The following is a 12593-nucleotide window of genomic DNA, read 5'->3' as shown; positions in this document are numbered from 1 at the left end:
ATACTGTCAGAATTTTGTTTTAGACACAAGCTGAATGGTATGTACTTCTTTGACTGTGAAATAATCATTACTTATTACTTATGGCCTATTATTGTGGTATCAGTTATTTCGGATAAACCCACCCCTAAACTGCACATAATTATGAAACAAAATGTGGTTGTTCAATTCACAATTCTATCTTTATTTCTCATTTCAAAGTATTTTATTGGTATGACTGTGTTTACATACAATATTGCCAAACCATCAATAAACATAATGAGTAATGGAAAAAGAAAAAAGAAATTATAATAATAGACAGCTTCTTATTTGGACCAGACTTTATGCTAATAGTCAAAAGTCTGGCTAAACGAGAGTGTGACGAGGAGAAGGGCATGGCCGGGCTGTGAGGGTGCATGGCCGGCGCTGAGTCAACTCATCAGCGAGAGAGCGAGATAAAGGGGAGCCAGAGATGCCAGTTCGAGAGAGAGAGAGACGCACGTGGCCACTGTATGTGTGTGCGTTTTTATTTGATGTTTTTTTAAGCTGAATATCTGTCATTAAAGTTACGTTGACTGCTCTGCTGGTTCCTGCCTCCTCCTTGCCCATCCTTTACCCGTTACATTGGTGCCGAAACCTGGGAAGGAGGACGAATGTGCTGTCGTGGAGTCCTCGTCACTGCCAGCCACAGAGAGTCTGAGGAACCGCTGCCATCCGCCAGGAAGGGGAGGAGCCGTTCCATCCACCAGGGGTCAGAGGACTCATTGTCGTCTGCCTGGGGAGGAGCGTCTGTCGTCTGCCAGGGGGCAGAGGAGTGGTTGAGGAACAGTCAACGGTGTGTCTGGGGATTGACAAGCAAGTTTTTCTCTCTCTCTGTGTCTCCCTCTTGCCCTTTCCCTCTCCCCTCTCCCTCCCCTCTTCTCTCCCCTAGGGTCCCTGGAGGCGGGGTTGACCACCGGCTGGTGGAACGGCCAAAAGGGCATGGGGGGTGGGGGGTATTGGTCAGTCTGGATGGTGTTACAAGGAGGAGGGTGTGGCCGGGCCGTGAGGGTACATGACCGGCGCTGAGTCAACTGATCAGCAGGACAGCAAGCTAAGGAAGACGCCAGTTCGATAGAGAGAGAGATGCACTCGGCCATATCTATGTGTGTTAGTCTTTGTTTTATGTTGTTTTCAGTTTAATTTCTGTCATTAAAGTTATGTTGACTGTTCTGCCAGTTCCCACCTTCCCCTTTCCCATCCTTTGCCCGTTACAGAGAGTAATGTTTTAATGACTTCATCTGAGATCAATTTAATGTGAATCTGGCAGCACTTTCTGCCTTATTAACTGTGAAATAAGATGTGGGTTAAAATGTGCATATCTTTAAGTATCAGTTCAATAGGCACATGCAGGATTATTGCTTATAACAGTACCAAATCTTAAAGGAATATTTTGGGTTTATCCAATAGCATTTATGACAATGTTGATTATCATAAAAAATAATTTCGACTCATGTCTCCTTTTCTTTGAAACAAGCTAAATTAGGGGCGCTTGCAATGGAAGTGAATGGTTTCAAATTCTGGAGGCTTTAATGGTTGAAATATGAAGCTTATCATTTTATAATAGCACTTACATTAATTCTTCTGTTAAAACTCATGTATTATAAAGTAGTTTAAATTTAAATTTTTACAGTCATTTTAGGGTTTTAGGGTTTACGGCTATATGCCATGGCAACAAAGTTGTAATATTGGATATAATTTTACACAGATAAGGTTAGTGAGCAATTCATCACACTAAAATCATGTTAATGTGAATATTGTTTGCATCTTGTTGCCATATGTTTGAAACAGTGAGTACTTTAAGGTTTACCGATTAGCCACATTCAATAAGTGTAAGTGTTTTCCCTCACACTGTGATAATGTGATTTTGATGCTGATGAACTGTTCTGCAGTCATCTGAGGTGGTTACTAATATATCGACGGCTTAGCAATTTATTGTGTAGTGCAAGAGCCGCTCCCTAAAGAAAATGGATAATGAATCATATGACCTAATATTACGTGCTTTGCCAGCATAATGTTGCCTGATTATGATAAAATTAATATTAATGATTAAAAAAAAACTTTAGCAGCACAGGCGAACCTATCTGAGACTATTGGGAGGATAAAATGAAAAAGTGGAGGAGAATATTGAAAGAAAAAGAGTGAGAGAGGGAGAGACATAAGAAGGAAGGATCAATAAAAGTATGTAGACAGCAGATGGGACAGCAATCACATCAGATCACCAACAAGCCTCCGTAAACACACTCTACTCAATTAGCTCTCTGGGAAGGGCAGACTATTGTGCATGAGTTGAGCCATGCTGTCTGCCCTCTCCTTACAAATGCTTTTAAGCATCATGCAGCATACTGCATCACCTTGCAGACACATAAAGTCATGGGATGCCTTCCATCTGTGTGTGAGCAAAATTTGTATTTGCTAAATACTGTATATATATAGAGAGCATGTCTACCGACACCTCTGCTAATTAAGACATAAAGACTAAAGCATTGTGTTTGACCATCCATTAATCTATCCTAGGGCACAAAAACCATTCAAAATATATACATTCACCCCACTACTGTTTTTTTTTATCACAGATTTAATGGAACCATGCTTTCATGCGTCCATCCCACTTATCCATCCACTTTTCAAATCGTTCCTACACCCCATCCATACATGCATCTGTTTTTCACCCATTCTCAAGCCATCATTTATCAATCCCATTTATCCACTCTTGCGGGAAGTCCTGATTGATGTTTCATAAATATTTAAAGAATATGAGATGGATTTCCACACCTCATAACCCCACACACCCAAGCCCCAGAAAATAAATTAATAATTCACTCAAATAGACAAAATAAACTAATGAACAATAGCCAGATATTTTTTGAAATGTTAAGAAAAGAAAAAAAAAAAGGCTGAAACGACTGTTAGAAAATAAGATTTAATAATAATATTAACATAATTCTATATTATTTCAAAATTTATATTTTATTACAATACAATTATACATATTTTTTATAACTGAATATAAGAACATTACCCTATGCAACAGTCTGATCTCTCAGTAAAATCAGGAAAAGTAGGTTGATTTTCCTCTTTAGCTAAAATCAGTCTGTGCATTCTGACATTCAGAACACTGCTCCCAGTGGCCAAAAATGGTAGGTATTGTGCAGATGGGCACAACACGTGAAATGTCCATGGAGGGGTGCCAAAAGTAAGTTGTGAAGCAAGATGTTTTCAGTTGTACCGGTTGCTTGTCAGTAAGTCGGCATAATGTGGCCGATCCTAGGGTAATGGAACAAGACATAATACCCTTCTATTCAGATGTTTTTGAAAACCTCTCTATACCTTACTGGAGTTTTTCTAAGTTAAATTTATGTCTGGACATATGCAGCACATTAGCAAAAATTCTGTAAATTCTAAATTCAATATCTTAGCTTAAAAAACTTAATACAGTTCCACCTGTTAGCCATTTTCTACCATCCTATACACCAGAAACACACAACCACTGTTCCATTAATTACTGTTGTACTACTGATTCATTGTCCAATGATATATTTGTATATGGAGCCAATTCATTGGATAAAAAGTGTGGATGTGTCCTGGTAATCTTGTAATAGTAATGATAATCTAAACATTCTGGCCTTGATGTCTTAGTGGTACAAATAATTGCAAACTATCAAATACTGGCATATATTATACAGTACATAATTTACTAACATATACTATGTATGAAACCAAAATCATAATGTGGGCAATGATGATAATGGATGATCATTGTCAGTAATAATGATCATTAAAATTTTAAGTCATGTTTGTACAGCACTGGGTAGCAGGGTTGCTATGGAAACAGTCATCAGAGGGCAGGCCTGGCCTGGCACCCACAACCTGCAATGCAACAGTGTGCAGCTGTGCAATGCAATAAAATATTTTACTCCATTACAGTCTCCTTCCAGTAAATCACATCATACCTCCCCCACAGTGAAAGAGAAAGAGTGTTATGGACAGACCAAGACTAAGAGTGAAATTTGTTTTTGGAAAAACAAAAACACGCTCTACTGAAAGATATTTAAGCCATATCAAATTGTTCTGCATGTCAGCATGGCTTTGATTCAGCCAAAGGTGCATGGCTCCAGGTAATCACATCCATGCTGATATTCTGTACAACAGCATGACTACGAAAGTGATATTGCTTTTATACAACTGTTCTATAAATAGGAAGTTAATATTGAGTATCTTATTTTTTAGACACAATGTGACCATTTCTTTAGTTGATTTTTGCACCTCAAACGAAAATAGTTCCGATAACAGTCAAAGCAGGATCAACCGAAATGGTGCAGAACAAAGTTCAGAGCCCTAATTCTAAGTATGAGCAATAGTAATAGGAAGCATCAATAATGTGAAAACTTCAAAGACATTATATAGGATTCGTAATTCAATTCAATATTAAAAAGGTAAAGAGTTCAAGTTAGATAGATAATTGTACTCTCTTCAATTCTAATACTATCAGTCTAATAGTTAGTTACTATGTATGATAACTGAGGTTGAAAAGTTATAGGGCACCTATTAGTCTAAAGTTAATGTAGCATGAATGAATAACTGAATGAACGGCAGTGATCTGTGAACAGATAGTGTAGATGGAAAGATGGGACAGATGTCCTCTCTAAAATCAGCAATGCCGTATATTCAACAGTGTACTTTTCACAAATCCAAACAGAATTATTCATTTTGAGCTAGAATCTATATGAACAGTTTTCATATAAATGTGATATAAACTAGATATCCACAGACTGTATATTCTGCTTTGTTTTCTGAGTGACATCTGTGGGGAAAAAACTTGGTATTTTCTGTACAGCCAGGCACAGACAGACACTGATGTGCAATTATTTGAAATAGTTTTTTCCACATTTGTACATACTGTAGTAGCAATCGTTTCAGGAAAACCCTGCACCTAAAAGGTACATAAAGAAACAAAAAACAAGCTGTGGTTGCTCATTTTTTATTTCAAGCAGATGGTCTCTTCCTGTCTAAGTGGGCAGTTCTTGGACAGAATAAGCTGCAGAAGTGGACCAGACTTCATGCCAACAGTAAAACAATTCTTGGCAAGGCATAAACTTTCTTTGTGTGTTTTTATGTATTATACTTCACATAAACTCTGCCTAGACAAGTAAATTGCTAGCTTGAACATCCCAGGCAGTATGCCGAAGATACCAAACATTTCACCCACTAGTGATCTGTACAGGAATGTTTGTGTCACTCTTCGATTCATCAAGGCTCACATGGATCAGTTGGATCCATGTAGCTGAAGTGCAGATAGAGATTGTGCAAGAAGCTACCTCCCAACCAGCCCTGCAGGTAGAAATATACTACCTATCCCTGAGGGGAACCAGTGTGTGGAAGCAGGAGTGACTAGACTGAAGGTAGCCTATTTTTAGACCTGCAAAACAAGCACCATAACGTAGAAGGTCTGTTGTTCTCAGTGAGTAGAATTAGACCACTGCCCCCTTGTAGAGTAGGGAAACGAGAAAAATTTAAAAAGTTAGTTTGCAAGTCTACATTCCTTGAAATCTCTTCCAGTAAAATCTGAAATGATCTTATCATTTGGCAATAGACTGCTAAGTGCCGTAAATGCAACGATTGCATTTCGTATTTCCAAATATTTATTCCTTTAAAGCAAGTGTCTTCAACGGGGGTCCGTGACATCTAGGGGTCTGGGGTGGTACCAGAGGGCATCTGCAAATTATTGTTTGATCTACCATTGGCACACGTAAAGCCTGGTTTACACTTGACATGTCCACTTGTCTGCGAAGATTCGCTTGCTGAAAATTACGTCATTGCAGCTTTTGATCAGTTTCCGATGATTCTGCTGCAGAACCATCTCTCCTGGCAACAAGGGAACAGACCTTCCTCGACGGTTATAACAGTAATTGTTCTGCATTTGTCTTGAATTACTACTCTGCTTTACCAGCTGATATGCCTGGGTTTTGGTCTGATGATGGTGGTATACCCATCCATCCAGGTTATGGCCCTGTAGTGGAGGGCTCACTCCTAAAGCCAGATCTACAGGCATACATGCATGCCTTCCAAAAACAACTAAGTAAGACCAGTAGTACCATGGACTGTATTATTATAAGCCAGCAGTACTGAAGGTAACTTACTAAGCCAATGTACTTGCTCAGACTCTGTCAATGCTCCAAGCAATTGTAAGAGGGTCTGACTGAATATTTCACAAGCCTCGTTCCCTTGAGGATGGTATGTCTTTTTAACACAATCATGCAAGGAACACAGGTGCTTGAACAAGGACGACTCAAAAGCTGCCCCCTAGTCCAACAAGATCTGTTCAGGACACCCTGGATCAAGCCACTCCACAGGGTCTTTGCTGCAAATATAGCTGACTGGTCCCTAGTGGGTAATGCAAAAGCATACTTAGAAAACAAATCTGTCATTACTAGAATGTAAGAATAAGGGTCCTCGGGGCGACCAAGAGACAAATAATCTATTCCAACAATTTGGCATGATGTATACCCCCTCCTTTCTGGGGAAGGGTTGGGCGTTGCCCTTTTGGCTGTGACTGCCGTCATCAATCCCCCCCCCTTCAAGACCTGGGAGGGAGCCAAGGGGAGGGAAAATTGAAGACGGAAAGAGTGAGGCAGAGTAACAGAGAGAGAGAGAGAGAAAAACATTTTTTTCGCCGGTTCCCAGACACGGCGTCGCCTGGTCCTCAACCACTCCTCTTCCCTCTAGCGGATGACAGCAAGTCCGACCCCTGTTGGATGGAGCGCCCCTCCGTATAGCAACTAATATTGCAATTATATTCATGTTGTTTAGACAGAGGGGAACTGGCCCCCACAGTAAGCCTGGTTTCTACGAAGGTTATTTTTATCCATTAACCAACAGCTTATGGAGTTTTGTGTTCCTTTCCACATTCGTCTTTGGCTTGCTCACTAGGGTTATAAATACAATTATTACTTATTTATTTTTATAAAAAATTTATCATATTTAATAGAACTACACAGTGATGACTCTAAGACTTTATAGATATTACAGTTTAATTTTCTGTTAATGCATGATATTCTATAAAGCTGCTTTGAAACGATATGTGTTTTGAAAAGTGTTTTACAAATAAAAATGACTTGACTTATTTGTTACCTTAACACCTCTGATGGTAAAATCCAAAAGTGCATATCCAATATAAGGTATTTGTGACTCGTTTGCAGCTTTGATAGTTAGCCAGGGTGAATTTTATGCCCATTGCATGATTTCACAGTTCAAATGTTTCTGGAACAAAGCTTTACTGAACAGTGTAACTTGAGATCCTGTATCCAATTTACAAGCTATCTTTTTTCCATTTACTATAACTTCAATATCAGGACACTCACCTACTAAAGAGGGCTTCATTGAGGACTCCATTGAGGAGCATGTCACTAGGCAGCAGGGGACTCAAAAAAGCCACAGTTGATGGTTGTCTACGAGGGCAAAATCTATGAATATGGCCTGTTTTGTGACAACGAGAACAAATTGGCTTACATCGTTCATCCCAGCGGAAATCTGGGTGGGTGGTGACAGTACTGGCTGGATGCGGCTGAAACCTTGGTGGGCCCATCTGACGAGAAGCCCGCCCTCGGTCCCAAGAACGATGATTACTATGAGGTGTAGGGGAGATTTGACTATGAACTTCATCTGCCAGTTTAGAGCACAATCACCTTTTTCGAATTTACTCGAATCTCTTCCCTCAACTCCAGCTGCAACATCTCCTTCAACTGAGAGACATATATCTCTTTGTCGCGACTTGTCCATGCCATGTCCTCAGTCGCAGCCCCAAAATAAACTGATCCTAACTGGTCATCATCACAGTGATCATCTGGCCTTATAAGCAGTACCTCTAGCTTTGCTTCACCCTCTAGTACACAAATAATAAAGTCAACTTTTTGATGTTCTCTAAGACATTGTGACCTCAACATCGTTTCAACCTGCCCTCGCTAATAACCAAACTGTCCTTTAGTACCATTACATTTGGGAACCCAAGGGGATCCCATAAACCAAGGTACAATAAGCTGGGATACATTGGGGCTCATTACATTTTGTGCCTGACTTCCACTTGCACTCTCTGTTGCCACATCTTTTACCTCTGTATTACTCATGTCTGTGACTCTTTGGGATCCTGCCGACTATGCCAAAAATGTAATGTAGACTTCACGTCTTCTTATTCTCCTCTTGTTTACAGGAATGGTGTGGGATCAGTCGGCTCATTGAACCAGTGAAGTCTCTGCATAAGGGAACCGGCACACATCTGCATCTCTTCCAACCACCGGTAAGTTGCTTTTATATTGTTCAATAACTTTGAACTTCGGAAATGTCCTCAATTAGGACAGGGTCAATTAGTCTTTATCAAAGACAGGTGTAACAGATTTCAATAGCACAACATAATCCGCAAATACAAAGTGTAAAAAAACACATGTGACAGCAAAAGCGTGAACGTACCTCAACCATCCCCAAAAAATAGATGAACCCCTAGTCTCTCATCCTATATTCTGCAAAAATCTCATGGCATGAGACTGGTTAAATGATGAAACAATTACAATTTTGGGTGAACTATTCCTTTAAGTGTCTGAGTTTAGCCACAGATAGACAGTGTAAATAGCCTACAACTTTTTCTACTTGTTAAGTGTTTTTGTTTTGTTCATCTCTTGGATATTAGCTGTGAATTATATTATATTATTATAATGCCTGAATAAGTAAATGTAAAGTTCTGCAATGTGCTTCTTTACTGCTGTTTCATGTTGGATTAGTTTACATTTTCAGTTAAACGTTGAAGACCTTTGCATTAAAGAACTAAAATAACTGTTATTGGAATTATTAAGGAACCATAAACGTTAAGGGAATTGGAATATGAACAAGAACTGTTAAATTCCTCATGTTTTCTGTCCCTACTGTATCTATCAGGCCTACATTCATTCCACTGTGTTTAAGAAGAACACATTTACTGTACGTTTTGGCATCATACAATAGTTGCAGCACCACAATACTGAGTAAACCAGAATAATACAGAAAAAAAAGCAGAAGTGTACAAAAGAGAATTGTTTTAAGTTTATTTATATGAAGTGTCTTTGTTTGTGGTAATGGTTTAATTAAGTGTTCAGGAAGAGGTGTAGCTTATATGCACTTTTATACAAAATTCTGCACACACATCGATTGGTGCACTGAATTTAGGAGCTCCTCAATCGAATTAGACTATGCATTATTGCTTCCTGAATGGACAAGAATGCTGTAATTACAGACTCACTGCATTACATTTATTACCCATATTGGCAGAGAACAATTTCAAGAGGGACTTGAGAGCATCATGTGGAAAGCATTGCATTATACTTTATGCATTATTTTTGAGTGTAAACGTGAGGAATGTCTTAAAAAGTGCAGATTCATATTTACATTCTAAATCATAAACTCCACAAAATCTGTGAAATGTAGTTCTAACATCTGATAGGGGATGTCTTAGCAATGTATAGCAGATGAGTAAACAATTTAAAAATGACATCTTACAGATGGAAATGCCCACATTGAATAAATGCCTCAGATGTACATACTGTACCTGTATACTAAGTTGTGTCTGATGTCCCAAACTTGTAAGCCGAGCTTACAAAGAAAGGTGTTTAAGCCAAGATACACAGACTTAAGAAGTGTCAGTACAGTTCTCGCATATTAAAATGCTGCCTGTTTATATGCATGTGTGTGTATGTGTGTGTGTGTGTGTGTCTGCAGTGCTTGGTCCATTACTGGAATCTAATTACCTAGAGAGACCCTGACAGCAGTCTCTCATATCATAACTCAGGACCCAATAGGAAACTGCATTAGTGTGTGCGTGTATGTGTGTGTGTGTGTGTGTGTGTGTGTGTGTGTGTGTGTGTGTGTGTGTGTGTGTGTGTGTGTGTGTGTGTGTGTGTGTGTGTGTGTGTGCCAGAGAGAGAGAGCTTTTCTCGGACATACAGGAAATAGCATTAGAAAATATTCTGAACTCTTTTTGCATCACAATGGACAACAGGTAAAATGTACATAGATGGCATTCTTATTTAAGTTGTGCACATTCCATTCAAACTATAATATGTATTTTATACCTGATCTCTGTAGACTCAAGTATGAAATTTTTTTAAGGCTGATCGGTATAATTTACAATGGAAAAATCGAACATTAGCACTTGCCACAGTCTGAAAGCATGATGTCATTGTTCTGATGGATCCTTAAGTAGTATTTTTATTCTTTCCTCAGAGAGATGAAAAGATAATTTAAACCTGGAGTTTAAATACAATTTAGACCATAAAGAAAAGTCCAGATACCTCAAAGAGCTCATCTCATGTTTGAGTGAAGCGGAAGGGTATCTATGCATCCATACAAACAATGTAATGCCCTACATGACTCAGTCAGGCCATTACTTAGTTATTAATGGCTGGGTTTTATCGACGAATCTGATAACAATGCAAATAAGGAGACAGACAGGCTCAGTAAACAGAGTAAGCTTGTTAGTGTAGGGCTCTTAAAAGGGTGTGATAATAAAATAAAAAACGCTGCTTAGACAAAATCGTTTTTAAAATTTCCTTCAATATGCTCTGCTGGATCATCAGCTATGTGTGAAAACACATTGCTTAATACGTTTAATCTCAAGCAGTGGTACATGGGCAACATCCCAGATTGGCACCATCAATCCCTAAGGATCAAAACAAACAGTAGCAGCTCTAACTGTGCAGTTTGTCACTGGCAGTCCACACACACGGTCACTACGGCTTCACGAAGGCCTAGCATGATGTAAAGTGGCTGCAATAGGTAGATAGATAGATAGATAGATAGATAGATAGATAGATAGATAGATAGATAGATAGATAGATAGATAGATAGATAGATAGATAATATCTGAGCCCATCTTCAACATACATATGTATTTCCAAAAGCAATTAGGCTACATTGCGACAGTCAACTGATGCTTTAGAAGGATTCGGTAACCAGGACAACGCCTCTCATCCTCCGCATCATGGACCATAAGAGCGGGAGCCACGCTCACCCACACGTATTTAACATGAGAAACCGAAATGTTTCGTTCAATTCACGTATACACTGACCTGACGGATCCGGTTCTGGTGGGGCGGAGAATCTCCTTCGGGTGAGGTATTGTTTGAAGATGCCATCCTCACGTCTCGGACGGAGCCGCCCCTGCTCTGACTTTCTTCCGAGCTTCTAGACATTCAGACTGATTCAGGTGACGATGACCACAAACTTATATCTGACAGTACCGTTATTTCGGTTGTCGACACCCGACTTCAGTTATCGGGGCTGAAGCTCCGACACATGTTTAGACTGTGAACGGGAATTTGAGGCTTGTATTGACAAGTGTCCGGTGGCGTGACGATGCGGGTCTCACGCGCGCAGGAGATGCGCCACTCCTGCTGCTAACTTGCACAGATTCTGCAGTGTGCAAATACTGACGGAATACCTGTTATGAACGATAAGTCTGAGAGATATATATATATATATATAATGGTGTGAGAGACGCAATATGAACGATGTTCTCATCGCCGTGTTGAGTAACCACCTATTCTCTCTCTCTCTCTCTCTCTCTTACACTCCCTCCCCTCCTCCACAAGCCAAACCTCCACTTACACATGACGAGGCAAAACCAACATGGATTGGACATCTCCTATGTGGAGCATTGAGTGGCCCCAAAATGTATTTGGGAATTTTAGTCACACTTTAGGATGTCATTGCATTAGAAAAAAAAATACAAATCCAAGATGATTCTGCATAAAAGAAAAATACAACAAAAAATTCCATTCCATAATTAATAAAAACAAGTGGAATTTACCAACAAATTATGCTAGACATTTTCTCAGAAATATGGACATGTTGCACAAAGTTTGACAACTAGGATGTTTTAGAATATATTTGTTTTATCTTCATTTTGAACAGTATATCTATTGTTTTATAAATTAAACCAAACACAGTTTGATGTTATCGCATGCGATGACATTCATACATTTCTGAGAATAGCTATAGATGAACTATAAAATGCAGTGGAATCTTCCAACAAATGATGCTAGACCTTTTCTCAGAAGTATGGATATTTTGAATAGTTTTACAACCAGAAAGTGTGTGCAATACTTTGTCTTAATTTTCACCATTATATGCAGCTATTTATACATTAAAGCAAACTTATGAAATATGGTTTTGGGTGAATAGCGAGCTTTTGATTTTTTTGACTTAAGAATAAATGCCCCTTGTTTCAATATTTTTTTTATCATTCAAACGACATTCAAACAATTTTGAGCATAGCCTATTTTTTGAGGCCTAAGTAACCTTTACTCTATAACTAAAACCAAAAGATCTAGACATAGAATTTGGCATTTAAATGTATTAAAAAAAGCATTGATTTCTAAAGGTCACCTGGCATATACATAATAATACTGAATCATTTAGTAACAGGCCTCTGGCTTTTTTTCTCCCAAAGGGAAAAATACTAATAATTTAACACCTTATATGACTCGGTGGAAAAATAAAGGTCAGAAATGTGATGATTAATTGTAATCATCACATGCAATGTAATGCAGTGATTA

At 38.9% G+C, this 12593-nt stretch overlaps 1 protein-coding gene across 1 annotated transcript in view; it reads right to left on the bottom strand.

Annotated features, from left to right (window-relative positions):
- LOC127651398 (ankyrin-2-like) overlaps positions 1–11216 on the bottom strand; it is a 100758-nt gene extending 89542 nt beyond the window's left edge. Inside the window, 1 exon segment of the mRNA XM_052137193.1 lies at positions 11106–11216. Within this exon segment, the coding sequence (XP_051993153.1) occupies positions 11106–11171 (66 nt within the window). The 5' untranslated portion in view covers positions 11172–11216.
- Between the last annotated feature and the right edge of the window lie 1377 nt (positions 11217–12593).

Source organism: Xyrauchen texanus, chromosome 11 (genome assembly GCF_025860055.1).
Source record: "Xyrauchen texanus isolate HMW12.3.18 chromosome 11, RBS_HiC_50CHRs, whole genome shotgun sequence".
Lineage (NCBI taxonomy): Eukaryota > Metazoa > Chordata > Actinopteri > Cypriniformes > Catostomidae > Xyrauchen > Xyrauchen texanus.
Note: the sequence above shows the minus strand (reverse complement) of the source record. Positions and strands in the feature narration are given on the sequence as shown.